Source organism: Hypoxylon trugodes (genome assembly GCF_022578975.1).
Source record: "Hypoxylon trugodes strain CBS 135444 unplaced genomic scaffold F4822scaffold_5, whole genome shotgun sequence".
In the NCBI taxonomy this organism is placed as follows: Eukaryota; Fungi; Ascomycota; class Sordariomycetes; order Xylariales; family Hypoxylaceae; genus Hypoxylon; species Hypoxylon trugodes.
The window spans coordinates 1814774-1840107 of record NW_026250020.1 but is presented as its reverse complement, the minus strand read 5'-3'; the positions used below and the strand labels follow the sequence as shown (position 1 = coordinate 1840107).

General features: G+C 46.7%; 11 protein-coding genes across 11 annotated transcripts; 4 read left to right on the top strand and 7 right to left on the bottom strand.

Moving 5' to 3' along the window:
* Nucleotides 1-1436: 1436 nt before the first annotated feature.
* On the bottom strand, nucleotides 1437-2629 carry F4822DRAFT_429343 (uncharacterized protein; the record flags this gene model as incomplete). The annotated part of the gene is made up of 3 exons (XM_051461076.1): nucleotides 1437-1695; nucleotides 1755-1834; nucleotides 1928-2629. The coding sequence occupies 3 exons, from the start codon at nucleotides 2627-2629 to the stop codon at nucleotides 1437-1439; spliced, it is 1041 nt and encodes a 346-aa protein (XP_051314501.1).
* Nucleotides 2630-3567: 938 nt separating this feature from the next.
* Nucleotides 3568-6227, top strand: F4822DRAFT_403658 (mitochondrial branched-chain alpha-ketoacid dehydrogenase kinase-domain-containing protein). Its single transcript, XM_051458146.1, has 4 exons — nucleotides 3568-4219; nucleotides 4309-4457; nucleotides 4517-5505; nucleotides 5563-6227. Exons 1-4 carry the CDS (start codon nucleotides 4105-4107, stop codon nucleotides 5624-5626), a joined length of 1317 nt encoding a protein of 438 aa, XP_051314500.1. The 5' UTR covers nucleotides 3568-4104; the 3' UTR covers nucleotides 5627-6227.
* F4822DRAFT_254349 (PLP-dependent transferase) lies at nucleotides 6084-8802 on the bottom strand. Its single transcript, XM_051454495.1, has 3 exons — nucleotides 8455-8802; nucleotides 7707-8312; nucleotides 6084-7651 (listed from the first exon to the last, which is right to left on the bottom strand). The coding sequence occupies exons 1-3, from the start codon at nucleotides 8556-8558 to the stop codon at nucleotides 6658-6660; spliced, it is 1704 nt and encodes a 567-aa protein (XP_051314499.1). The 5' UTR covers nucleotides 8559-8802; the 3' UTR covers nucleotides 6084-6657.
* Nucleotides 8803-9499: 697 nt separating this feature from the next.
* Nucleotides 9500-10886, top strand: F4822DRAFT_403655 (Sm-like ribonucleoprotein). The gene is made up of 3 exons (XM_051458145.1): nucleotides 9500-9903; nucleotides 9977-10045; nucleotides 10108-10886. Exons 1-3 carry the CDS (start codon nucleotides 9735-9737, stop codon nucleotides 10425-10427), a joined length of 558 nt encoding a protein of 185 aa, XP_051314498.1. The 5' UTR covers nucleotides 9500-9734; the 3' UTR covers nucleotides 10428-10886.
* On the bottom strand, nucleotides 10855-13388 carry F4822DRAFT_403652 (Six-hairpin glycosidase-like protein). The gene is made up of 6 exons (XM_051458144.1): nucleotides 13040-13388; nucleotides 12196-12987; nucleotides 12140-12145; nucleotides 12058-12092; nucleotides 11234-11993; nucleotides 10855-11170 (listed from the first exon to the last, which is right to left on the bottom strand). The coding sequence occupies exons 1-6, from the start codon at nucleotides 13305-13307 to the stop codon at nucleotides 10929-10931; spliced, it is 2103 nt and encodes a 700-aa protein (XP_051314497.1). The 5' UTR covers nucleotides 13308-13388; the 3' UTR covers nucleotides 10855-10928.
* Nucleotides 13389-14070: 682 nt separating this feature from the next.
* Nucleotides 14071-15363, top strand: F4822DRAFT_403650 (putative maintenance of ploidy protein mob1; the record flags this gene model as incomplete). Its single annotated transcript, XM_051458143.1, has 3 exons — nucleotides 14071-14197; nucleotides 14274-14356; nucleotides 14429-15363. Coding segments are annotated over exons 2-3 (656 nt in total), but the record flags the coding sequence as incomplete, so codon positions are not given.
* A 537-nt stretch (nucleotides 15364-15900) lies between these two features.
* On the bottom strand, nucleotides 15901-16952 carry F4822DRAFT_429337 (mitochondrial carrier; the record flags this gene model as incomplete). The annotated part of the gene is made up of 4 exons (XM_051461075.1): nucleotides 15901-16079; nucleotides 16141-16326; nucleotides 16394-16612; nucleotides 16739-16952. The coding sequence occupies 4 exons, from the start codon at nucleotides 16950-16952 to the stop codon at nucleotides 15901-15903; spliced, it is 798 nt and encodes a 265-aa protein (XP_051314495.1).
* A 2226-nt stretch (nucleotides 16953-19178) lies between these two features.
* Nucleotides 19179-20017, bottom strand: F4822DRAFT_254055 (DUF1763-domain-containing protein). The gene is made up of 3 exons (XM_051454494.1): nucleotides 19929-20017; nucleotides 19469-19811; nucleotides 19179-19406 (listed from the first exon to the last, which is right to left on the bottom strand). The coding sequence occupies exons 2-3, from the start codon at nucleotides 19753-19755 to the stop codon at nucleotides 19301-19303; spliced, it is 393 nt and encodes a 130-aa protein (XP_051314494.1). The 5' UTR covers nucleotides 19756-19811; nucleotides 19929-20017; the 3' UTR covers nucleotides 19179-19300.
* A 301-nt stretch (nucleotides 20018-20318) lies between these two features.
* F4822DRAFT_253942 (zf-CHY-domain-containing protein) lies at nucleotides 20319-23027 on the top strand. Its single transcript, XM_051454493.1, has 2 exons — nucleotides 20319-21672; nucleotides 21724-23027. Exons 1-2 carry the CDS (start codon nucleotides 20560-20562, stop codon nucleotides 22600-22602), a joined length of 1992 nt encoding a protein of 663 aa, XP_051314493.1. The 5' UTR covers nucleotides 20319-20559; the 3' UTR covers nucleotides 22603-23027.
* Nucleotides 22517-23784, bottom strand: F4822DRAFT_403641 (mitotic-spindle organizing gamma-tubulin ring associated-domain-containing protein). Its single transcript, XM_051458142.1, has 3 exons — nucleotides 23434-23784; nucleotides 23273-23350; nucleotides 22517-23192 (listed from the first exon to the last, which is right to left on the bottom strand). Exons 1-3 carry the CDS (start codon nucleotides 23524-23526, stop codon nucleotides 23127-23129), a joined length of 237 nt encoding a protein of 78 aa, XP_051314492.1. The 5' UTR covers nucleotides 23527-23784; the 3' UTR covers nucleotides 22517-23126.
* On the bottom strand, nucleotides 23779-25202 carry F4822DRAFT_403639 (chromosome segregation protein Spc25-domain-containing protein). Its single transcript, XM_051458141.1, has 2 exons — nucleotides 24596-25202; nucleotides 23779-24525 (listed from the first exon to the last, which is right to left on the bottom strand). Exons 1-2 carry the CDS (start codon nucleotides 24825-24827, stop codon nucleotides 23978-23980), a joined length of 780 nt encoding a protein of 259 aa, XP_051314491.1. The 5' UTR covers nucleotides 24828-25202; the 3' UTR covers nucleotides 23779-23977.
* Between the last annotated feature and the right edge of the window lie 132 nt (nucleotides 25203-25334).

The window sequence follows — 25334 nt, the reverse complement described above, 5'->3', positions numbered from 1 at the left end:
AACTTGAATTTTTAAATATATTAAATGGGATGGATTCGAATCCTTCAAAGCTACCCTGGACGGGACGCGTACCAAAAGATATGAGATTGTGTTACCACATATTATGTACATGGTTATAGATTTCGATTGAATGTGTGCGAGATGGCTGATACGGACAATACGGCCGGGGATGACTATGACTATTCCGAATGAGGCTTCATGCATAATAAGAAAGTACTTCAGTCTCAGCCATCAAACGAACCGAGCCATGTGTCAAAAAACAAGCTAAGATGTATTTTGGTCAAGTGGATTGGCGAATATGGAGGTGACTTTGGAATTAGTATAGGGCTGGTTGTTATAAGTTGTATGTGAGATATGGTTGTAATTGGTAGGTATAATGTAAGCTCGGTGGGTAGAGATGGGTTAGGTCTACGGGTAGGTCTAGAAGGTTAAGGTAGCTGCGCCGTCACACGTTAAACAATAAAAATATAGGGGTCGTTGCACTGAAGCCTTGCGGCTGCCCCAACTGTTACTTCCTTTCTCCTCGCATCTTGGTTCTGCGATAGGTAATCGGTACACATGGGTACACATGTAAGCACAGGTAATATGAGCAACTGCAACCGGTACGTACCTATGTACTTAGGTACTTACATATTCGTCCTTCTCCCCGATGCAAGTGGAAAGGCCAGAGCGAAGCAGGAATCCTGGAGGCATAATTGGCCAAGACCTCCAAATGTTGCCCTATGACGTAATCTGACCCAACCTTTTTTCTACCAGACTTTGTTACTTTCAGCAGTCAATAGTGAGTGTTAGTACCTATAGGTACTTATCACTCTACTGTATAGCCCTATAAATATGTAGTAAGCACTCAAGTAACTTCACCACAAAAAAGAGATCGATGGCCCAATTGGAATTTCGAGAGGGGTATCAACGGGTGATTTTCCCGGTATTTGCCATGTTTTTTTTCTATGGGCCACACTGCATATTCCTATACAGAACCGCCGACTCGGAGATGTGACTGATCATGTGGTATACGTAGCATCAGAGCAGGGCGGGCTAGGCGAAGGATATGATTAGTGATTAGATTTATAGGTAATAATATCGCGACTTTCGCCTGCTCCCACCGAGCTTGTAGGCGGTACCTTATCCATGTAACTGGTTGTAAGCCCATTTTGTGCGACTTAAGCTGACGGATGTAATAGCAAATGAGCACAGTCCTACCCAAATACAAAAAGGTTCATTTGTCGTTGCTGGTTTGTCGGTGTGCCTTGCCGAGTTTTTCATACTGCTGAACTTCGGCTAGGCAAACTAGCTGACGAGACATGCGTATGATCAACGCTTTGGGCTGCCCTTCTAGGTAGGTAACACAACCGAATCAAAAGTTCATCAGACCGCCCAAGGTACATACCTACCAAACGTGGGCGACCATGTACAGATACAAAAGCAAAAATATTCAGTCAGCCTGGGGAAGCCATGTTTCTCGGCTGCCGGGTTGGGGTTCCTTGTATTCCAGGATCTTCGCCCTCGCCGGTCCCAGCTTTTCTCCGCGCTCTCTTTCGCTTCAAAGTGGACCATTCGGTCTTCCACGCAGAAATGCTTTCTCGCAATTCCTCATCGGCATCCTTGGGAATGTAGCTCAGGCACTGAACCTCAATCGCCTTTAGCTGGATCTGTAGGTTGAGCATCTCCATCTCACCTTCATTCCTTTCGCTTTCGCTATTGCGAGGCTGTCAGCATAGGATCCAGTTCCGATGGGCTTTTCTGGCTAAACTCACAGTTCCCTGACCCGCTTTTCAAGATAGATGATTCTCTGCGCAGCGCGTTCCGCCCGCATGATAAGCATTTCGTGAATATGCTACTCATGAGTTAGCTAAAATAATCTGGTGGGGTGGGTCGGGGGTGATCTTGCATCTGACTCTTCCTGTCGAGCTTTCAAACTGGAGACAACACCCTCTAATTCTTTGCTTAGGTTCTGCGCCTCTGCGACAATTTGATCAGCCTGAGCTCGTGATATCCTACTTCCTTCGGCGGCGACAATTCTGGCCCCCTCGAGGCTCTCATCCGTCTGTGTCGATGTAGATCTTTGACTAGACAATGGCACATTCGAAATACTAGGCACAATCCGCCCCGGTGTGAGAGACCCCCATAATGAGTCTCGTGCACTGCTGCTGCTGTTCGGGAGTGCTAAGCTGGTTGGCCTAGATCTCCGCAGTGTCCGCCTAGATGGATGTTCCCTCGTAGATAAGGCCCTCTCCATTTCGTCCACTTTGGTATGAAGACTGTAGACATTTTCCTCCTTAAGGTAGTCTTGGCGCATTAATTGGGCAGCCAGATCGTTTAGTCGCTGCACGAGGACATCTTTGCTATCTTGTACAAGATCCTCTTGTTCAGAACGCTCCGTTTCGTGTAGAGATGAGGGTGACCTAGCAAAGTGCGATGGGAATTGGCGGCGTATTGAAGAAAATGGAGACATTCCTAACGAATGAAGACTTAACGACGGCGAGGCTGGTGGTGAAGATTTAGGAGTTGTAGAAACCTGATGCGAGGATGACCAAGTTTGGAGGAACGCCTTAGTACTCCTGGGCGGCGTTTGCGGCGCCGCCCTATTTGGGGAGCTGTCCGGCTCTGTATCCGACTCTGTATCCGTCATAAAGGGTCTAAATAAACAACGTAGCAACGGCTCCGGTATCAATTTAGACCTCTAGCTGGGTTAAAGAATTTCCGGATTCGGATGAAGACTGGGGTTAGTGGATACGGGAGTTTGTGAAGAGATGTCTGATTAGGATAGGTTTTTATTGGAGGACATTCCAATGATAATGCTGTAGCACATTGGATCCGTGCACCAACCATTGGAGCAGGAGCTTGTCTCCGTGGAACCATAGCTCGTACATAGCTGTTGATAATGCATCCATTTATACACATGTGCTAGTATTAATTGCACAAACTCCTCTAAAATTTGAGGTTTTGTGTAAGTTGCGCGATCTGAGATAACACCCGCGCACATGGATATAGATTATGTAAGCACATACCTAGGTAGTGTAATATAGTTTTGCGGTATATTTTGACACAAAGCGAATACCTTAGCTTAAAACCATATGCAACACTTGAACTTTAGACACAAAGTACTTTTAAACATTTGGAGCTGGCGATAAAACATTTCGCGGGGTAACCCACCTTACTGTCTTAAGTACGTAATAAGACGCTTAGGAGTGTCAAAATCTGTAGTAGGAGGTAGGTACCCGTCTCCGTTCGCTTACACGTTCAATAAAATAGTCCGCTCTGCTACTATGCGATGTTTTCTTCTTGTTTATTACTTATTAATGCCGGCTTACAGGTTACTCAACGCTAAGTATAATAGCTTATAGTGTGGGGGATACTTAACAATATTAAGGTTTCTATTGTCAGCCGCCAAAAATTGGTCTAGAGCTGCCAACGATCAAGTCCTCCTCGGCTGTACTCGCATGGTTTCGGTAAAGTTCAAAAAGTTGTAATGGGAAACAGCTGGCGGAGCTGTGCGACTTTCCCATGTCTCCGCGCCCCCATAATAAAATGAACCAATGACGGCTTTGTAAACTTTGTTAGTGCGTACCGGGGATTGTTCTCCAAATTATTCAACGCCCCAATCCCGCTCCCACTCCCATTATTCCCACTGTCTTATGATTTTCGGCTTTCCCAAATGTCATCCTTCAATCCGCTACCGAAAATCCTAAAGATGACTACTTTTTGTTGTTGTCGCCATCGTTGTCGTTGCTGTTTCTCCCATTCTTAACTTCTGCATATTTAGATTATACTTATCTCGCTCTTGGACGTCGAGGTTGCGTTGCCGGATACGGAAACCCGAGTTATCAGGCACTTGTTCTTTTAGAGCCTCGGCACTTTAGCTACGGGAGAGGTCCCCTAACTATTGAGTACCTAGTCGAACGTCATCTTAATTCCCGCGGGGTGGTCCTTTGATTTGGTCTGGGTCTGGTCTCGTGCTATTACTCATACTTCACATTTCCGCATATCCAATTCGCGTCCCATGGCCTGAATTTCTTCTTTGTGCCTGAGATCATACACATCTTCAGGTTGCACTGAATTACCCACCTATCGAGCTCCCCGCTAGTTAGACGAATTTCGCCCAACATGTCGTGGAAGGCAACCGAGAGGTTGATGGACACCATCCGCCATTACTCCAACTTCCCTGCTACAGGAGTAAGTCTAAGGCAAATGGTTCAATTCGGCGAGAGGCCATCAGTAGGTATGTTGAATTTTCCTTTTCCCCTGTCTTTCTTTCTTCCTATCTAAATCCTTTTTTCATGTTGCTGACTCATTGATCTTCCGGGTTAGGAACCCTATTTCGCGCCTCCCAATTCCTCGCCGAAGAGCTCCCAATTCGTCTTGCGCATCGAGTGCAGGAACTCACCAGCCTGCCAGATGGACTAAGTGAAATGCCGTCGGTTAGGAGGGTTCAGGATTGGTACGCGCAGTCGTTCGAGGTATGCTCCCCGACTTCCTTGCTACGCCCTTAGTGTGAGTCATCTGACATGTGATAAAGGAGATCATCAATCTAGGACGACCCGAGCTATCAAGGGATGTGAAAGATCGACTCCTAAATCCAGGCAAATTCAATAATGGCCGAGGGTCTATGCTCTCAGAGGCCACTCCCAACCCGAGTATACGTGAAGGCCAATATGCCTCGGCGCCGCCGACACAAATAGGCTTAGGCAACGGCAAAAAGTTTCAGGCTATGAGACGGTACTTCGCTATGGTGGATGATAATGGTGATTGGCCGCCGGAGTTACAAGCATACAACTCGAAATTCGCGCAAACGTTGCACAAGATCAAGAGGAGGCACGATGGTGTTGTCACGACGATGGCCCAAGGTATTCTAGAGTACAAGCGGAAGAGGCAACGGATGCAAATCGACAACAATATCCAGTCCTTCTTGGACCGTTTCTATATGTCTCGGATAGGTATCCGTATGCTTATAGGACAACACATCGCCTTAACTGATCAAAGTCACCACCGGGACCCTACTTATGTTGGTATTATCTGTACAAAGACCAACGTCCGGGATCTAGCGCAAGAGGCTATCGAGAATGCTCGGTTTGTCTGCGAGGACCATTATGGACTTTTTGAAGCGCCCAAGATTCAACTTGTCTGCAACCCTGATCTAAACTTCATGTATGTACCGGGCCACTTGTCGCATATGTTGTTCGAAACCTTGAAAAATTCCCTAAGAGCCGTCGTCGAAACGCACGGCCAGGACAAGCAGGAATTCCCAGTGACAAAAGTAATTGTTGCCGAGGGGAGGGAAGACATCACCATCAAGATTAGCGACGAGGGCGGTGGAATCCCGCGAAGTGCCATCCCGTTGGTGTGGACATATATGTACACAACTGTAGACCGAACCCCGAATCTTGACCCTGATTTTGATAAAAGCGATTTCAAGGCACCAATGGCGGGCTTCGGCTATGGTCTTCCGATATCAAGACTGTATGCTCGTTATTTCGGCGGCGATCTAAAGCTGATTAGCATGGAAGGGTAAGCGGGCTTTCCCATCCCAATTGCAGATTATAATGATACTAACTTGGGACATAGGTATGGAACAGACGTGTACTTACACCTAAACCGCTTGTCGAGCTCATCGGAGCCCCTTCAATAGCAATCAGCAGTCATGAGGGACTGGACATCATCCCAAGGATTGACGATGCCGCATAAGAGAATGATGCAGAAACGACTTAAGAACTTCGAGGTCTCGGAGCGGAAGCAAGTCGGCGATGCCGAGTCCATGATCACCCAAGAAAGTGGACGCTTCGCTCGCGTAGAAGACGCAGGGGCCGAGCTTTGAACATTATGTTTATTATAACATAGATCCTATCTAGGAATTCGAGGTCTTTAGGATAGGGTCATTTTGCTCGTTAGAGAGAAATGAGACAGGAGATCACGTCGAACCAGGGCATGTCATGGGACGATAAAACAATTGGGATTCATGGGTTGTGGTGGCTTGTTTTTTCCTCCTTAGTTGGGCGCTTTCCGTCCGTTTTCGTTTCCATGTTCTATATGATTTTCAACGGCGCAGGATGGAACCAGGGAAGGGAGAAACGGGGAGCAGGAATTGAATGCTCAGCATCTCTCTCAAGGCATGGTGTATAAAAAGCAAAGCATTGAACAACATCCTCATTTGCGCAACAGGTTTCTCTAATATGTACATATGTATAACCTTAACAGCATTGATTGGAGACTTTATACCATCCACATATATATCCTTTAAGTCCCGTGCTATTTACATTTTACATATACGCGATGCCGCCCATTACGGATTTTGTAATAATAAGCACCTTAGTGTTTTTCATCCCTTTCTCGCCTTGCCTTATTTATAACCTATATGTACAACAATCCATCTTTTCGAAAAGACTGACGAAACCCCATCCACACCTACCTACGTCCCTACCATCTTCCATCCATCCCTAACATACACTATTATACCTTATATGCCTAGTAGCTTTGCAAGTCATGCGTTGCGTACCTAAGAAAATGAGCAATCGACCAACCCCACCGCAAAAGGTTGCCGACGCCCTCCCCTTAGTCCTCCTAACCCCTTTTTCGCACAACTCCTAAAACACATCGCACTAGCATAACACCTTGATATGAAACAATTTTATCCACTCCACTCCGCCAATTCGATCTGAGTTCTTACGCTTTATACATCAAATCCAAGAATCCCGTCGCAAGATCGACGACAACGGCTTTATTTGGCAAGCTCCCCGCAACACCATACAACGCCGCGGTATCACCAGTTGCCTTACCCTTAGGCCCCTTACCCTCCACCGCACGAACACGTTCCTTCTCCCTCTCGGCTTCAATCACGGCTTCTAGATCCGCCACCAGACGTTCCCAGATCTTGGTAATCGGAAGTGTTACTGCGACGTGCATGGCGGGGGGATTTTGGAGGGCGTTGAGATGCCAGCCCTTGGCATTCATGCCGTCGGCGATGTCGTAGATATCTAGATTCCGCGCGGAGAAGGCGACGACAGAGACTAAGGGACGGCCGATAATGTCGAGTTCGGCGCTGAGGACGGGGGAGGAAGCGACGTGTTCTGTGATCTTCTTCGCGCAACCGACGATCTTGACACATGCGTCAATGTATCCGGCCTCACCAACGCGCATCATGCTAGCCCAGCATCCGGCGATGAGGGCGCCGGGACGGGAGCCAGCAATACCGGGGGATGCGTAGACACCGCCGGACCAGTCGGGCGAGACGAAGTATTGGTATGTGCGGTAGTCCTGACTGCGGTAGAGCACTGTGGAGTTGCCCTTGGGGGCGAATCCATACTTATGTGTGTCGCAAGAGATAGACGTAACACCCTTGAGGCGGAAGTCGAAAGGTTCGGTTTCGAAGCCGGCTTTCTCGAGTAGTGGGACGAGGAACGAGCCTAGACAGCAATCGACGTGTAGTGGAAGACGGCGCTTTACGGCGAGCTTAGAGAGGGCAGAGATATCATCCATAATGCCATGGGGGAAGTTGGGCGCGGAGCCGACGAGGAGGATGGTGTTGGAGTTAATGAGGCGAGAGACTCGGTGGATGTCGACTTGGTAGGCTGGGGCGGGGCAAGGCACTAGGTGGACCTTGATCTTGAAGTAATCACCGGCCTTTCGGAAGGCTGTGTGTGCAGTGTCCGGGAGAATCCTAATATCGCCAGGTTAGCAGCCTGGATGCAGGCCGGACAGGGTATGTGACTTACATCTCCGGTTCCGTTACACCACGCTCTACATATGCCTTCTGCCGCGCGCTGTAGCACGCCATAAGAATACTCTCGGTACCTCCACTGGTACAGACACCAGCAGCGGTCGGCGGGGCGTGGAACAGAGAGAGGACCATGGCGACAACCTCGGCTTCCATTTTTCGCACACCAGGGAAGACGTCCGGATGTATCGGGTTCGCAACGGTGAACTTGCCATAGGCTTCGGTTTGTAGCTTAAGCAGGTCTTCTTCTCCATGGTATACCGCACCCGATACGTAGCCGTCTTCCCATCTAGTGTGGTCCATGTTTGCCAATGTCTCGAGCTCCGTCCGTAACGCATCATCGGTCCAACCCTCTTTCGGCAGGGTTAAATTTCGCGTACCTTCGGCAGGTATCATCTTCGCTTGTACTTTCGCTAAGGACTCGTTGATTTGTTTCCGAACCTTCGTCCGAACGCCCGGCGCTCGGAGGAAGTAGCCGTATAGTACGCGTCGTACGTCATGGTATATTTCTACGATGGTTCCGATGATGCCTCGGCCTCTTAGTTTCCAAAACGTTCGGCGGACTATGCGTAGTACAAAGAAGAAAAAGACGATATTTCGGACTCTAAATAGGAACAGGTAATTAGTTACTTTGTATATTCAATGATGACATTGAATTGCTCCATCTAATTTGCTGGGTAACAGATCAAGAAACATCACATCCACAGGAATTAAGAGAGTTATATATGTTTCTCAGAGACACTTACAGGTCAAGATTAAGGAATTGTTGAGGATTGACGACTGGCCGAGATCGCTTAACGCTGTTATACGTCTCGCGCAAGCTGATGGGCATTCGTGAGGAGCCCGGCATGATGTCGATGTGTCTTACAATCAATAATCGAAGGGTCTCTTCACAACTCAATTGGAATTATTGGGGAGATATTGGGACATCTAACAAAGAAGAATAAGACACGGAAGAAACTAAAGAATTAAATAAATCATCCCTCTCTTTCGTTTTTAACCCAATTCTAGAGAGAAGTCCGAAGATGTGTTGACATCAGATTCCGCGGGTCACGAAGCTGCATCCAAAAGAAGAAACGAGTCCCCGCAAAAAAAGGAGCAGAGTGCAGCGAGAGGTCCAGAGAGGTCCAGAGGTTCGGGTTGTACCAACAGTACGCCCGACCGTCACATGCGCGGGCAAGGATCTTCGGCAAGAACAGAGGAGAATCCCTGTCCAACCTAGGCCAGTTTCCCAGATCCGGTAACGCCTGCCAAGCTCCATCGCGAATGCGAACAGTTTCGCAACTGCCTCCTTATCAGATCTAATGATGACAATTGCCTTTCTTCTGACTGGCTACTTCCTCGCATAGGAGAGTTTCGTAGTGTCGAGAGAGAAGCGAGGCAGGTATAGATATATTGTCTGGGGTAGTTACTCCGTAACTGAATTGATTATAGGTATTTTTAGTTTCTTAGTTGGACCCTGAAGTTCATTATACGATACGATCTGAGTTCCACATTTAGTTAGTGTCTAGAATATTAAATACACCGTGCTAGCTCAATTTATAATTAAAGACGTGGTGAATAGCAAGATGTTTAATTCCTTTTAATCTGGTCTCAATGCATTGGTTGTAGAGTTAAACTGCCCATCTCGAATCCATCGATTGTCAATTGTGGTTGAAGCGATGCCTTCTTAGCGAGTGCTACTGGTAGAGTACATACGTACTGCTATTGGGCAGCAAGCTTACATAAGCACATTAGCGCGGTAATGTTAGTCACAGCAAGCTTCTTCAAAAATGTGCGGCTCGACGTCACCCCCATAGAAAATAACCAACCGATCTCGTTTGCGATAAAAAAGAAACCTATCCATGTCAACCGCGGATGATTAAAAAAACATATCAACGTATCGCTACGCCGAATTTCCTTACATACACGCCACAGTAGGGAACTCGCAAACATCGGCTACAATACGAACTTTTTTAATTGTCCTCCCCCACTTCTCTATGGATTGGTATAGTCCCAACATCGACGACGACATTAGACAGATGATATGATGGAGAACCTTTCGATACACGATCTGCCCCCCCAACCCGGCCCTGCCCAACCAGCCGGTGGCCCTATGCCACAGGGATTGGGACGGGGTGCCCCTCCTCCACAGCCTCAGCAACTTCCCCCGCAAATGTTCACCACGGCTGCCCAATTACTCGACCTAACCGATAGTAAGCCTCATGATGCGGCCAATTGAAGGTGGCCTGTACTTTTTTAAGTCGCTTTGCTAATCACTAGGTATAGAAAAGCTTCTAGTATGCCTACGAGATGGTAGAAAATTGACTGGTGTACTGCGAAGTTGGGATCAATTCGGTATGTCTTGTCTTGCCCTCCCCTTACCTCTCTTCTTTTTTGTTATTAACGCATCTTTCTAGCGAACCTAGTCCTCCAGTCCACCATCGAACGAATATATGCTACCACATCCGACCCCTCAGATCCCCAGCCGAAGGGTTTATATGCCGACCAATCCCATGGCATCTTCCTAGTTCGAGGCGAGAACGTGCTCCTTCTTGGCGAAATCGACCTCGACAAGGACGACGAGACACCTCCCGGCTTCGAGAAAGCCGAATTTAGCGTGGTAGAGAAGCTAGCGAAGGAACGGAGAGCGGCTGAAAAAGCCAAGGAGAAGGCTAAGCTGAAGAAGCTTGCTACACTCGGGTTTGAAGGCGAAAACTTGGGAGAGATCCTACTCTAGGGGAGAGAGGATAGAACAAAGGACCTGTCACGGGCTATTCCGGAGGGGGTTCAAAAGAATATGCCACACGAGGGAGGTGTTATACCTGCGATGGATTAAGGGACAGAATATTGTGAAATGTCTCCCCATTAGCCTCAGCCTTACTAGTAAATTCGAGGACTAGAGAAGTCTGCTGGCGTTCAAACGCCATACGAGCATTGATGTTGGTAGCCGGATCTACTTCGAAGCACAATGGATATTCCATGCATTTGTCTCTCAAGGGTCGCCAACTCAATGCTCCTAAATTCAGGAGATGAATACACTAGCCTCGTGATGAGGCCCTCCCAATACTAAGAACTCGCTTATAGTCTCCTAACCCATTTAAAATGGAGCGAATATAAACCTGCTTCAAGTTTCATCTCTACTGATAAAGATATAGCCATCAAAATAGTGGTCTAATCAGAATGCGTATTTATATCACAGCTATTGCTAAATACAAACTCATACACCTATCGGCTGCTACTATAAACCCGGCACAAATCCTTCGACCCGAACATCCCATCCCTCGGGGAAGTGCGTCCCAGGCTCACCATCCCACCCTCCAGCCATCATAGCCATAGCCAAGAGAAACGAGCTCGAGCCCGGGAAATAAGGCGTCGGCACGCGCGATCCGCCAACCGGATATCCAGCATCATCGAATTCGAACAATGGGTGTAAAAGATACGTTACTGCCTGGTCGATATCCCCAAGGCGTAACGAGTTCACTATATCACTTAGTACACAACTATTCCTTATAAAGCGATCTTAACACGGGTGATTGAACTTACTAGCCAACATCGGAAAATCCCAACCCCAACAATCCCCCAAATCCCACAGATCACGGATCTTATCCGCCGTATTCCTAACAACCGTCATATTAAGCGGCGTCCCACTACTCGGCGGGGGAAGAAGACCGAAGATGGCGGACATAGCTGGATGGTCTTGTATCGTGGTGTTCTGCCACATATTCGGTATACCCTCGTATATCGCAAACGCATCATCAGCAGTTGGTAGCGGAGCTAGATTATTGCGGACTTCGACCCATTTTGGGGGTATACTGAGATTCTGTCGCTGTTTCCAGGTGATAGCAATGTCGAGGCCGAAACGCCAGTATGCGAGCTCGAAAGCGGGGTTGATGGTGGCATTGGGGCTTGTGTTCTCGGATGCGGGATACATTGGTGGGCCGAGGTCGTAGTGTTTTGTTGAAGAGTTGAAAAAGGCGTAGGATGCCATGAAATCGGCGCTTGAGATGAGGATTTCATCCCATGAATTCAAAGTGTCTTTGGTAGGATAAGATCGGTATTCGAGCTCTGCGAAATACATTGGATGAGGTTGTTGCCAGATAAGCAAGGAATTGATCTCGCCGGGAGCGGATCTTCCTGTGGGATCGGTCATCTTGCCCCAACGAGCACCGTCGTAGCCTTGGAGTTTCGCTCGCTCTATTGATGAGTCCAGGTACTGGCTATATGTATTGGGAACGCTGCGCCGTAGGAGTGGGAAGTGATTCCACCGGGCGAAGTGAGCTAGATGCCATACTATCATCTCAAGCTATACGAAAGAATTAGTAAAAAACGTTCAATTCGCCTTGGCTAGTCAATAATTGTGGACTTACATGAAACTTGCCATACCACCCATTATTCACCAACCCTGAAATCATCAGCATAAGCTCACATATAAAGGTGTATGGATCGTACCAGATTCTATGAATATATTAGTAACTTTATAGTAGTCTTAGTAATAGGGCTCTCACCTTGTGGGGGATATGAGGAAGCAGAGTTGACGGCCGTTAGATATTGTGATAGTATTGTTCTTCGTTGGAGCTCGGTAGCATTGGGCGACTTAACACCTGATAGATCAATAAATGCACCAGATCGCCAGAATGATCCCCACCATGTTATAGATGAAGAGGCGGTGCTGCTAAAGGATGGTATGTCTATGTTCGAAGTCGGAGAGAAAGTGACTGATAACTCAATCCTGTTCGGTCCTTGTGATGGCTTTAGTGTATACCGGTGAGTTCCGTTCACCGGCCCCGATATCTCAGCATCCGCATCCCACACGGCGGAAGTGTAGTAGGATGTATCATCTATATCATGTCGAATAGTTGCTCTATTGTCACCACTTTCAAGAACCGTAGCATGCTTGTCTGTAGCATTGAAGACACCAACGAAAGGTGCGCCAAACTTATCCCGAGTTGGAAAAGGGAAGTCAAAGAAAACACCCAAAGATCCTGTAGATATTAGTTCCGATTCTATAGCAATGCCGACTGTATCCGAGCTGGAGTCCGCCCAGGTCTCAACCTTGACCGAGGCTCCTTTATAAGTAAAAAAGGACGAGATCTTGCCAGTCCAAAGATCAAGCTTCTGGGACTTGTCTTCTAACACATCCTCGGCTATATCATCTTCACCAAACCAAAGGCCAATAGTCGCCAAATTTACTCGTTGGGGGTTTTGAATGAGCCAGTTGGATATCTCGCTTTGCGCCGGGTTTGGCTGGTTATAATTAACAAGTCGACCATGTGTCCACCAATCTAAGCCGGTGAAATCTAGGCGAAACATATTAGGTCTAGGATTCTATGACGAGATTTATATACCAACCATTCACTGATGTCTGACCAGGTGTATCTGGGAGACTGAAGTTATGCCAACCCCATGTCGACATTGTTGCGAAGGGACTGAACGTTTGTAGACCCGTAACGTCTACTCCAAATGCGAAATTCCCATTGCCAACTTGCAACGGTGTGGTATTTGAGCTAGCATTACGGTGAGGGTTGAAAGATCGAACTACTTGACGTCTATCAATACCGCATGTAGCCTGGACCCCCTCGAGGGCAGCTACTAAGAGCGTAAAGAATCGTAATATCATGGTTGTATTTTATGTGTAAACTATACTCATAAAACCAGAATAATTACAATAAATAGACTAATTACTCACCGAGATATCAGCAGTACCAGCTAGCTATATGAATGGAACTTATACCTAACCCCGAAGCTCTACTGCACTCCTTGGTGGAGATTCCAATTACCCGGTTCACTAAAACCTGGAGAAGCGTTAGGGGATCCTATTTGCGGGGTTTACTTCAACCCCAAGGCTAGCTAGGTAGTTCTCGTAGCTATTCGGGCGGTTGATAACCCGACTATAGGGGGTGATATAATGAAAAGGGGGAATTTTTGAAAAATATTGGTATAGTTAAGGTACTCGTCTGTTGTACTAAGTTTATAGTAGAAACCCGCATTAACTTGTGGTGTAACTCATAAATCGCAATCACACAAACGGGTTACTAGTACGAATCGACAATGGAAATTTCGGATCTTCTCGAAACATTTAGTTCAGAAGTGAACTGAGAATACTAGAGTAATGTTATTTAGAATAAAATGGTGTACTGAAAGTTTAAAGATTATTAAATCAGCAACATTCTTTTACAATTGTGAAGTCGAAAGGAAGGCTCGAAGGTCAGAAAAAAAGAAATAGAAGCTACCCGCCGAGCCAGACGGATACCTGCAGGCAACCCCTGTACTAGATCGGTGTGGGGATAGCGCGGGCATTCGGTATGGGAAATTGGTCCGTGCGCGACATAGCAACCAAGGAAAACATCCCAATTCCATCATTCTTCTATATCAATCCCAATCATCAAACCTCTCCGTGTAAACTATTATTTGTAACTCAGCCCACTCAAATATCTTTGCTCGCAGTTACGATACACTGTGCCACGTTCCATATCAGATTTAAGATTTAGTAATTGTCAATTCGCATAGGTATATTAACCACCGAACAACAACGTCAATCGTTTACCATGTTATCTGCCCCGCTAACACAAGCATCATGTCGCAGTCAACAGAAGAACAAGAACACCCAAGCAGTCCCAATCCCCTACGAAAGATCGGGGACAAAATGACTTCCTTCGTCACCACCGTGTAAGCTATTCCCCTCATCCCTCCTCTCCAACCCCCTTCAAACACCCCCACTAACCCATCCCCTCCTCCTAGCAACCAGCGCGCACGCAACCAATTCCGCTCGCGCCCCGGCAAAAACGGCGGCAGCACAAGCTACCAACTGCGTCAATACGCCGAAGCAACACTAGGCGGGGGGTCCCTACGAAAAGTCGTCAAGCTCCCCGAAGGCGAAGACGAAAACGAATGGCTCGCCGTAAACATGGTCGACTTCTACAACCAAGTAAACCTACTCTACGGCGCCATAACCGAGTTCTGTTCCCCGCAATCCTGTCCGGAGATGAAAGCCACCGATGAATTCGAGTACCTATGGCAAGACGGGGATACCTACCGCCGCCCAACGAAAATGCCCGCCCCGGCTTATATCGAGCAATTGATGTCCTGGGTCCAATCTAGCATCGACAATGAATCGATTCTCCCGTCGCGCATCGGTGTTCCGTTTCCGAAATCCTTCCCTGCGCTCGTGCGTCAGATTTTCAAGCGCATGTATCGTGTCTACGCTCATATATACTGCCACCATTACCCCGTAATCCGCGAATTGGGTCTCGAACCCCACCTCAATACATCCTTCAAGCAGTACGTCCTATTCATCGACGAGCACAACCTAGCTACTGGTAAAGATTTCTGGGGTCCACTTGGCGATCTCGTTGAGAGCATGCTACGGAGTGACTAAGTTGAAGGGGGAGCACGGTTGATGATTGATGGGTAGATGGTTTTGATGATGATACACACCTAGGCACGCTAGGTCAAGGTAAGGACGTTGCATCTTTCGGAGTTTGGCGTTCGTGCGGGACACTAGAGAGAATCGACTGCGTTGTTTTACGAAGGATAAACTTCGAGGGTAATACGAAATCGATGATGCTACTTCATCCATAGTTGTTCATCGTTGTACTTTTATACTAGGTATTCAACCGCCTGACGTTGAAGCTATATGTTCTGGCAAAGTATGTGATTTGAAGATTATTGCAGCTATTTCTACTGTGGTATGGGTAAAAATGCATTTATTGGATTACACCTAGTAAAAGAACTATTTTGTGTGCTCCCCTAGCGATATACCTTGTTATTTCAGCTATAATTCCCGACTCGGGGCCTTGAGATTTATCCTTCTCAAAAATGTTACCGGGCTGCCTTTTTTTCAGGGTGCCATGCTAATCCAGGGTGTTCGTGACCCGTTACCAACGCCTCCGTCAAATGCTCCTTTGCGCACCGAAATGATGGTATACAATTGTTACTTCACCCACCGCCATACGTGTAAGGACCTAGGGTTCTAATCCATTTCTTTCATGGCGTTGATCCGTTTCTTCAGGAATTCAAACGCCGAGAAAAACACAGCGTTGACAGCTGCAGAACGCCCCATAGATACACCGAGTCCGCGGTACATGTCGCGTCGGAAGAATTGGATTTTAGGAACAGGTACCTTTTGACCTTTGGAATACATCAACGCATTACGTTGATAGATACTCTTCACGGAATCAATCGGATCTGGTAGGGGAGTCAGCTCACAACTGCTACAACTGGCGTGAAGGGTACAGACATATTAAAGCCCACGATACTATACCGCAGAGAGCTCCAGCGGCGAGTACGGCAATGGGGTTCTTGTGAGCATCCTTCCCGCTAAAGGTCGTCAACAGCTGTTTGCTGCTCTCATACGTAGCAAAGTAAATTCCCGTTCCAAGGGTGTCTCTCACTATAATTCTGTATTAGCCAATTGCGTGGGGGTATCCCAAACAAGTCGGGGGTCATCTCACATAGATGCAAATTTAGTCCGGTGTACATCCCGGAAAAGCCTCTATGCTTGACGATGTTGGCAAGGGTTTTGAAAGTTCCTTTATTGTGGTAACTGAGAGCAATAGCTTGTTTTTGTGGATCCGCATTTTTCTGGTTCGCCATAAGAACCGACACTTGGGCGCTGAGTTTTGTTAACTCGAATGGACCTAGTATCATTTGTCAATTCCGATTCGTTCACCAAAAATGCACTTTAATTGTATTCAGGTTCCTCACAAGCAATGAAGGTGATACCGGAGCCGGCAGTGGCCCCGGCAACTCCGAAGCAAGCAATAGTGCCAAGGTTCGGATATGCGCCGTTCTTATTAACATGTTCAAGGGGGCAGAACCCGAGGTTTTGTTTCATCCAGTCGGAATAAACGTATTTGGAGCGTTGGTAGATCGAGAAGGAAATCGTTCGTACAAGTGTGACACTAGCTAAGGGAGCAGTTACACCTATGTAAGCAAGGTGGCGTTAGCTATGATGCTTGTTTGTGGATTTGGACTAGGATCACGAGCTTGCCGCATGTACTTGTGCGCTCGGTACTTTTTTTCTTTTTCTTTTTCTCTTTAGTTACATACCTCGAAAGAAGCCTCGAATACCCTCCGAATTATAAGTCACTCGTACGCAATCTAGAGCACCCGCATATGGGTATGTTTGCATACGAGTTTTCACACTGTCGAGAGGAAAAGCAGTGACAGTGGACAAGACACTCGCGGTACTGGCGGCTGTCTCTGTCCGATATCTTTTTATCCACCTTCGTGGCTTCTCACTTCCGCCGCTGAGCTGAGGCATGGTCCGAGTCCGAGTCCGGATCTGGGAGCTGGTGACATCTTGATAATTGGACTCAGCTGGCATGGCTCAGTTTTCTAGCAGCAGAAGCTGTATTGCGGGGGAAGCTTCAGACAATGGCCTCGTAATGAGGACCAGAGTCATCGGCGTGGTCGCGATACAATAGCGTCTCCTGCTAGCAAGAGATATGCCATCAAGATCCCGAACTAAGAGGACTCGATGGATTTCGGAATTTTGGGAGATGAGGGAGAGGAAGGAATTTTTATTCGATGCGGGGTTTCGAAAGAATTAATTACAAGGAGGCAAGTGATGAAGATGAGGATGAAGGCGAGGAGGAGGATGGACGGATAGGTGGAAGGTAGGTAGAGGTCGTAGTAGTCAATTAATTAATTGATGTAAATGTAAAGAAGAGGGTTGAATTATTTCATCCACACAACAGCAATAATATGCTTACAGTGGTTGTTCTACTACTGCAAACAGGGCCAATTGACCTTAAGGATGCTAAGATTTGTCCAAGGTCTGCCTTTCTGCGGGGTTTGTTCGAGCGTACATACAAAGAATGACATTGGACCCCGGAAGTTACGTAGTTGGTTTGGTAACTTTGGTAGAAGCGGTAGTGCCGTGGTGGTAGTAGGAAGTAGTAGTAGTAGTTTGTGTGGAAGTGGATGGGGTTTGGGTTTGTAGGAGGTTGTAGGTTGGTTGATTTTGAATGGATGGATGGATGGAAGCTTGGCTTGGGTAAGAAGAACAAGAACTTTGAATTGGAGGCTTGTCGGGGCGAGCAGGGGTTTCGTTAGGGGGGTATCCTTGAACTGGCTTGTGACGAAGGTGCGAAAGTTTCGAAGGTTGCGAGCATTTAAAGGGCTAGAGGGGGAAGAAACAGAAGAAACATCAACTACGTACATGTACGGAACAATAATGTGGGTACATAGCTTGGTTTCTTCCCAGGTAAAAGCCCTGGAGACGGCTAGAGGAGGGGAAATCGACTGAGAATGGACCGTTGTTGAAGTCACCAACCAGGAATTAGTGGATCAAGCAGTCTCGAATTTGGGAGGTTGCACAGCTATCTGGTTGCCCCGCTTATTACCTGAATCAGTAAGGTTCCAAGGTTGCTTCAAAATCCAACACCAACTTTTGCCAATAACTCAATCGCTAAATCGCTATACGTACCTAGGTACCTACCTACGTACATATACATGGATACGTATGTACGTCTAAGTAATTCGATAGGCTAGCCATTGCGCGAATGTCGATCTCCTATGGAGTTCGTTGGTTCATCAATTGGATGGACATTTTCTTTCGGGGCCAAGATTTGTTACAGATAGCTACAGTCTAGACCTGTCTACCTTTATCAGTAATGTCTTCATCTATACCTATGATGAGCCTAGATCTACAGCAGTCGAGGCTTATCATACCTAGGTATCTTCTAGTTGCGCAGCCGAGTGCAGACTGCCCCTCAAATACAGCAGTCAATTAGACGATGAACAAATTCATCTACTTGTGGCAGAATAGACAACTCCTCACCGAAAATATACGTACTGAAAATGTAAGGCAAATCAATTTCGATGATGCGTAGCGTCGACGCATTTTTCTTTATCCTATATATGTATTAGGCCAGCCATTGTGACCTTAATTACTTTGTCGCCCTGATAAGCTTCCTTTTTGTTCCGCCTGGTAGAGTGCCATCTGCAGGTTCAAAATATCTAGCAGATGGTTGGTTGACGTATCAGGCAAGTTGGGGTCGATCTCCCCTGGATGAATGTGCTGCTATCCGCGAAAGATCCGGATACACATCTCCTCCGTGTTATGACGGACTTATCTGGCTAACTTCTTTTGATCAACCTAGGTAGGTCGTACAGAGCATAAAAAACCAAAATCTTTGAGTCGAGGTCATTTACGGCTTCATGGTATCTTTTTCGTTGAATTGTTTGATGAGGACCTGAGTAATGCCCCTGCTTGAATTCGGAGTACTCAAGCTTCTGCATGTAACCCATCGACAAATGGTACTAAATTGATCGCAACCCACGTTTTCGTCAAGTCCGGGGGCATTTCGTGAGGGGTGCGTATAAATGTGACATAGGGATTGGCGCGGAGAGCTCATCTCCATTTTAGAGATGGGTGTGAAATAACAAGTTCGACGTGGTAAATCCCCGGCAATAGGATTAATCGAAGAGATCGTCAGAAAGTTGCAGAGGGGTCTAAGTAGAATGTGATAGAACCGAGCATAACAGAACAGTCTACATAGAACCCTGTTGCCGATTGGCGTAGGGAAGCCGGGGAATCAAGGCGTTCGTGAATCTGCACGCTTGATGCATTGCCTAGATATTTCTACATCCGTAGTCGGTCATATTTTATCGCAAGCATAAGCCCATAGATGCATTGAGCATAGCTACGGTTGTCTCATAGTGTACGTAAGCCGATTTTTTAATGTGTTTCTCAAAGAGTTTTGTTGGTTTGCTAGGAATTTGTTAGTTGTGCGGGAAACAAATCCAGAGATTTAGTTAGAAGGAGTCCCTTACTCAGATTCTTTTATTGGTTTCCAAGACCTGGAGGGGCCGCGCCGGAGGGAGGCTGTTATTAGAAGATTTTTGAGAATATTGTGTTCTAAGCCACGAGTTCTCGCAGCCGCCTCTAGAAAGCGTAGCGTCCTAGCTATTTTTCGAGGATCGAACTCGAATTGTTGCGCGCGAAATGCCGTCCTTAACCGGTCTTGTGCTACATATCTAGCTGGTTTAGAGAATTGGACGGCATGAAGTAGCCCGCGATATAAATGGCGGTATGCGTGTATGATTTCCAACTTGGACATTGTTGCGCCCCTCGGAGTATGTACCGTGGTTTCAGATGGTGGTGTCTTCCGACAGTCTATGAATTTGTTATAATCTCTGAATTCCTCGTAATTAACGTTGCGCTCGATGTCATGAGTTCCCTTGTATAACGCGAATAGGTAAAATATTGGTGACTTGTTTGACTAATACGTACGACTAGATTGTTGATTGAGCTCTATGATCTTCTTCTCTTAGGTAACATCCCGTACATAGTCGTTGAAAGGGGAGAGAAAAAAAGGTTCGGGTGCAAGATGCCAAGATATCCCATCAGCCGCTGCCGGGGTTAGGCTAGACACACTAAATTATGCATCTTTATACCCCAAATTGTATCTCACATGTAAATGCAGGCTTAACTTAGGCCATCATATACGTAAAATATACTAAATCAATAATTGTCTCAGGTCACACAGAATAACACTAGGCCGGTGTTAGCGGGGTACATATGCCACTATTACTGCATTAGGGAGTCTTTAAATCGATTCAATACTATTAATGCCATGTTTCGATCAAGGTCAAGGATCCACCTGATGTCACTGCCTTCCCAATTCAAATCCAAATCATTTAGCGTAATCCAACCGACAGGCGACGGTGGTTGCTGTGGCTTGACGACCGACTTTTTGATATTTCTTAGTAATGAATCTTCTTTTCTCACCCTTTTCTTCGACTTTGGATTATTAGTCTTATTCCCTTTTTTTCTTTTTCAAATCCTCGACTGCCCCCGACGAGAAATAACAATGACCAGATTTCACACCTAACATCTCACCGTAATCTCTGTCCCCTTTCCCATGGCGTCCCTGGTCACCGACTTCCTAGTGAACCCGGTCATACGACAGGCACGGAGGTTCTCGCGATCATCAGCTAACTTTATAATATCCGAACCTATATCACCCCCTGTCAAAGAGTCTAAAGAAAGTCAGGAGGATGCCATTTCGGAGACGGAGGAAGACTCGTATCTGGATGACGAAGTAGATGGAAGTATACCATCGTCTCCCTCGTCACGGAGTTCTGTACATCCACAACCCCCTAGCGATATGGCCCACCGATCTAATGCCACGAATCATACCAACTCTCGATCTTTAGACATGCCTATCCGCGAAAATACCTCTCGAGACCCCGATGAACACAATGGATCCACGTCTACAAGTACCCTAAATGGAGTGGCGGAAAGACTATTATCCGTGCCCAACCTTTCTCCGTCCAGGATAGACCGACGAAAATCCCTACCTGAAGATGATGGAATGGGCGTATTAAGGAAGCGGATATTCGCCATCCAAGCACAGGATCTTGACGCGCCCGAGAAGGCCCAACAGATGCACCAACTGTTAATAGAAGGATATACCAAGTCAAGAAGGGTAGTTCCGGTTGAGCGACCTCTTACACCTTCTAGTCCTTCAAATACGGAGCAACGGCGCTCTCAAGGCCCATTGGAGTCGTTCAGATTTTGGCAGAATGTCTTAGACGAGACCGGACCCATCGAGGAATTCGATCTATCGGCCGAGGATATCCAGCCAACGTTTGCGCCGCTTAAAGAAAATGGTGAAGAGGTGGAATACAGTGAATATTCAGAATACCGCCCTCTTGGCTGCGAACATTACAGGCGAAACGTCAAATTGCAATGCTCACAATGCAATAAATGGTATACTTGTCGGTTCTGCCATGATAAGGTAGAAGACCACATTTTGATCAGGAAAGAGACGAGGAACATGTTATGCATGTTCTGTGGGACTGCCCAGAAGGCTGGTGATGTTTGCGTATCCTGCGGTGCGTCAGCTGCGCGATATTACTGCAATATATGCAAACTATGGAATGATGACCCTGATAAGCCCGTCTACCATTGTAACGACTGTGGTATTTGCAGAATAGGGAGAGGAATTGGCAAAGACTTCTTCCATTGCAAGGTAGGGTCAAACATGCTTATCCAATTTATCCTAATTAACCAAACGAAACAGACATGTTGCGCCTGCATCGCCATAGGCCAAGAAAATGACCACAAATGTATCGAGAGATCTACGGATTGCGATTGCCCTATATGCGGCGAGTATATGTTCACGTCGCCCAAACCTGTATGCTTCATGAAATGTGGTCACAGTATCCACCAACAATGTCTGGATGAGCATATGAAAGTCGCATATAAATGTCCGATATGCAACAAGAGTCTCGCGAATATGGAATTACAATTTCGAAATCTAGACATGGCCATCGAAACCCAACCAATGCCGCCCGAATTCCAAGACACACGAGCATTAGTCCTATGTAATGATTGCTCAGCAAAGAGCTCATGCAAATACCATTGGCTTGGTCTGAAATGTGGTGTTTGTTCGTCATATAACACTGCGCAACTCCAGATACTCGGCATGTCCGAGGAAGCGATCGAGACTGACTTGATCGGACGAGAAGTGGAATATTCCGGGTTATCGGCTTCGCGAGGCCCAGGAATTACTGAAGGTACTGGGACAAGTGACGGAACAGCTCCCCGTGACATAAGAAGGCGACATTCGTCCAACGTCGCGCGGTCGGCACTAAACAACCAGTCTATCATGGAACCGGATTTCCCTGATAGACTTGCCCGCTCGGTTTCCCCGCCTGCGAACTTGGCGCTGGCTTGGAATCCGCCGGTGGGTTATCCTCTTGTGGAAGCTGAAGAGGAAGAGATGGAGGATATGTTAGGATTTTGGAGCCGGATTCCTCGCAGTATAGCATCCAATGACGACGAAGACGACGAGGTGGATGCTTCTGATGGCGAATATGTATCGTCCTCTGAAGACGAGGAAGAGGAAGAGGAAGGAGAGGATGATGTGGATGATTTTGAACTACTTGGCCACCGTTAGATGACACGGATTAGAAATTGGTTGGTTGGTTGGCTTAGGAATGATATATGAAACGGCGTTTAGGAACAGCATCGAAAGCATAAGGGAAATACCAGCGAGGATTAAAGGTAAATGGATGGCGGTACCTGTCACACGGTGGTTCAACATGCAAATTGGTCTATTGGTATACTCATGATATAAAGACGGGGCGTTTCTTATCCTTAACCAAGCTGGCGCCGACGAAAAGTTCGGGAAGAATGTTTTATGGTTACGTAGACATACTTTGGCATACTGGGGTAACTGAAAAGAAAAGAAAAAAGTGACGCATTATCATTTTGGACTATTATATATATAATTGCATGTTCATATGCTAGCTCGGGGTATCTGTTTGGTCACTTCGTGTAAAGGTAGCTGGTAGTGAGAATGAATAAATTGATATAAAAACTCCGAAACACCTTGCATGTACCTAGACCTATGCCCACGGAGATGCGACATGCATTGGAATTGCCTCGTGCTTCTTCCTCTGGTCAAGTGAGCTATATCTCTCACCGACCGGTCTCTTGTGCGAATTCCGCCTTTTGTGCTTCCTTACGCAGAAATTGGACGACGTTCTAGATTTGAAGTTAGTCCTTAGCTCAGGGGATAACGGATGCGGAGACGCCTCGAAAGTGTGGTGCAATTTCAAACATACCGCGAGAGCTTCTGGGTTCACGCCATTCTCGATCATGGAGATGCAGATTGATAGTGTGCGGCGGTCGAGATGGCAGTTCTATACACCATTGAGTTTATATTAATTTATTATTCGGATGATGATTCGATGTTTTACTAGTTTTGTTTGTTGGATAGACTTACGAGGATGGTGGATATCTCATGCAGGATGTCAACGGCTTGCTGCGCCGCGGCCTGCTTTTCAGTATCGTCCCTCGGAGTTCCGGCGGGCGGCATTATGATGCACTGAGACTATTAAGCCGAGATATATGTTTTTTGCGTAGAATTATATCAAGACCCCGTTGTCAATTCGTGTGATAAAGAAGTTGTAACTGGCAGGAGACGCGTGGGTTGCGGGGCGAAAATTGAGGCCGATAATTGGTCACAGCTGACCGCACCTGCCACTGTCTCAAGATGAAGATGGGAAGCCGCGATACTTTATATCCACGTATAAGTCATTAGTCACTTTAAAGGGAATCAAAGAGATTGTTTACTGGGTAAGGTATTCATATAGAAAAGCGAGAAGCCAATTGTTTATTGGCCAGTATTAAAAATCTAACCCCCACCATCCATGCTTCAACCTAATTCTACCGATCAAGGCATCGCGGTTATTAAACTCCCAACGCCTATAAATTCGTATCTCGTCATAAGCATGGCCAAATCGCATTAATGCCTGGAATTTAATTCCTTAAGACTTCATAGCCTCTACGAAAAGCTCCCTCATCCCCTTCAACAACACCGCTAAATCCCTCGTCTCATTAACGCGCTCAAGCACACGATCAATCTTCTCCTTCTCAATCTTAGGCCTGCACCGACGCACATCGTAATCCTTCGCTGACATGCTAAGCTCGAACCAAGCCTCGCGCTCCCAATTACGTTCGTCGACATGCGTGTACACGAATCTTAGCCTATCCGTCTGTCCCGCGCCCTCAATCTTCAGACACAGGTTCTGCATCCAGAAATCTAGTTCTGGCACGTTGAAACGTGATTGCGATTCTACGTACTGCGCGTGTGCTCTCTGAGCTGCTAAGCGCGCGTCGATTTCTTTCTGTGTTTCGGCGATTTGTTGTTGGAGGGTGTCGCGTGTGGCTTTGTTCTTGTCTCGTTGCTCGGTTAGCGAGGCGATGGCTGCTTGCATTTCGCGGGTCTCGGCGGCTTCTTTGGATATCATTTGTTGGTGGGTGGTTGTTTTGTGTTGTAGGATTTCCATGTCCTTTTTCTTCATGCGCTGGTCCTCTATTTTATCGCGACTTCTATTAGCTCTATGCCCCGTCTGTGGAGATAGAAGGAGGAACTGTATTCTTACCTTGTAGTTCAGCGATATTCATCCGAAATTGGTTGCGCTCTTCTAGCACACGTTTGCGCCCTTGCTCAATGAAAGCGTCAAATCTCGCACTGAATTTGGCCATACGGTCGCGCAGTTCGTCGAAGCCGAAGTTGATGCTGGGGAGCGAATCAGCCATGGAGGGGGCTGTCGTGGAAAGCGTTTGTCGGCCGCTTAGGCTCGACGATAGGGATGATTCAAATGCGGAAGCCATTTTGGTCCTTCGAATCGAGTTCGGTTGGAGTATCGGATTATTTTGGTTAGGGCGCGATGATGCGTAGGTTCTATCGTAATGCGACAACTTCGATACTGAATTGTGGATTTAGTTGAAAGAGCACAAAATCCCATGTCACACCAGCGTGTTGGTAGGTAAATGTTTATGTTCGTTGCCGAGCGCCACTAGCCCTGTCGGATACGGCCCCACCTATGATCCAATTTAAAGTACTTATACAGCCATCATCCGATTAACGGTGAATTTCGACGGAATACTAGGATGTATATTCCTTATAGTTCTTCAAACAGTATAAATAGCCCTTCCAATGTGTAAATTTGATAAAATTATTAGTAGAATTAATATAACTTATGAAGGCGAAACACAGTTAGAAGAAGCTGCTGCTACTGGTAAAGATGAAAGTTACACGGTGCATTATCCGATAAGATAATGCATTGTCGAATTCTCGGGATCCAATTAAATTTCCTATCCCAGTAAGATCGGTTCCTA

Bases quoted from the DNA above. Each gene is read 5' to 3' on its own strand.
- F4822DRAFT_403658 (XM_051458146.1), top strand. From the start codon at position 4,105: ATGTCGTGGAAGGCAACCGAGAGGTTGATGGACACCATCCGCCATTAC. The intron at 4,220-4,308 runs GTATGTTGAATT...CTTCCGGGTTAG, and splicing joins CGGCGAGAGGCCATCAGTAG to GAACCCTATTTCGCGCCTCC. The intron at 4,458-4,516 runs GTATGCTCCCCG...CATGTGATAAAG, and splicing joins GGTACGCGCAGTCGTTCGAG to GAGATCATCAATCTAGGACG.
- F4822DRAFT_254055 (XM_051454494.1), bottom strand. From the start codon at position 19,755: ATGTCCAAGTTGGAAATCATACACGCATACCGCCATTTATATCGCGGG. The intron at 19,407-19,468 runs GTAAGGGACTCC...ACAAATTCCTAG, and splicing joins AAACCAATAAAAGAATCTGA to CAAACCAACAAAACTCTTTG.
- F4822DRAFT_403641 (XM_051458142.1), bottom strand. From the start codon at position 23,526: ATGCCGCCCGCCGGAACTCCGAGGGACGATACTGAAAAGCAGGCCGCG. The intron at 23,351-23,433 runs GTAAGTCTATCC...AATGGTGTATAG, and splicing joins ATGAGATATCCACCATCCTC to AACTGCCATCTCGACCGCCG. The intron at 23,193-23,272 runs GTATGTTTGAAA...CTTCAAATCTAG, and splicing joins TGAACCCAGAAGCTCTCGCG to AACGTCGTCCAATTTCTGCG.
- F4822DRAFT_403655 (XM_051458145.1), top strand. From the start codon at position 9,735: ATGATGGAGAACCTTTCGATACACGATCTGCCCCCCCAACCCGGCCCT. The intron at 9,904-9,976 runs GTAAGCCTCATG...CACTAGGTATAG, and splicing joins ATTACTCGACCTAACCGATA to AAAAGCTTCTAGTATGCCTA. The intron at 10,046-10,107 runs GTATGTCTTGTC...GCATCTTTCTAG, and splicing joins GCGAAGTTGGGATCAATTCG to CGAACCTAGTCCTCCAGTCC.
- F4822DRAFT_403639 (XM_051458141.1), bottom strand. From the start codon at position 24,827: ATGGCTTCCGCATTTGAATCATCCCTATCGTCGAGCCTAAGCGGCCGA. The intron at 24,526-24,595 runs GTAAGAATACAG...GCGATAAAATAG, and splicing joins GAATATCGCTGAACTACAAG to AGGACCAGCGCATGAAGAAA.
- F4822DRAFT_403652 (XM_051458144.1), bottom strand. From the start codon at position 13,307: ATGATATTACGATTCTTTACGCTCTTAGTAGCTGCCCTCGAGGGGGTC. The intron at 11,994-12,057 runs GTAAGTCCACAA...TCTTTCGTATAG, and splicing joins GGTGGTATGGCAAGTTTCAT to CTTGAGATGATAGTATGGCA. The intron at 11,171-11,233 runs GTAAGTTCAATC...TAAGTGATATAG, and splicing joins GGATTTTCCGATGTTGGCTA to TGAACTCGTTACGCCTTGGG.
- F4822DRAFT_253942 (XM_051454493.1), top strand. From the start codon at position 20,560: ATGGCGTCCCTGGTCACCGACTTCCTAGTGAACCCGGTCATACGACAG. The intron at 21,673-21,723 runs GTAGGGTCAAAC...CAAACGAAACAG, and splicing joins AAGACTTCTTCCATTGCAAG to ACATGTTGCGCCTGCATCGC.
- F4822DRAFT_254349 (XM_051454495.1), bottom strand. From the start codon at position 8,558: ATGCCGGGCTCCTCACGAATGCCCATCAGCTTGCGCGAGACGTATAAC. The intron at 8,313-8,454 runs GTAAGTGTCTCT...GTTCCTATTTAG, and splicing joins CAATTCCTTAATCTTGACCT to AGTCCGAAATATCGTCTTTT. The intron at 7,652-7,706 runs GTAAGTCACATA...TGGCGATATTAG, and splicing joins GGTGTAACGGAACCGGAGAT to GATTCTCCCGGACACTGCAC.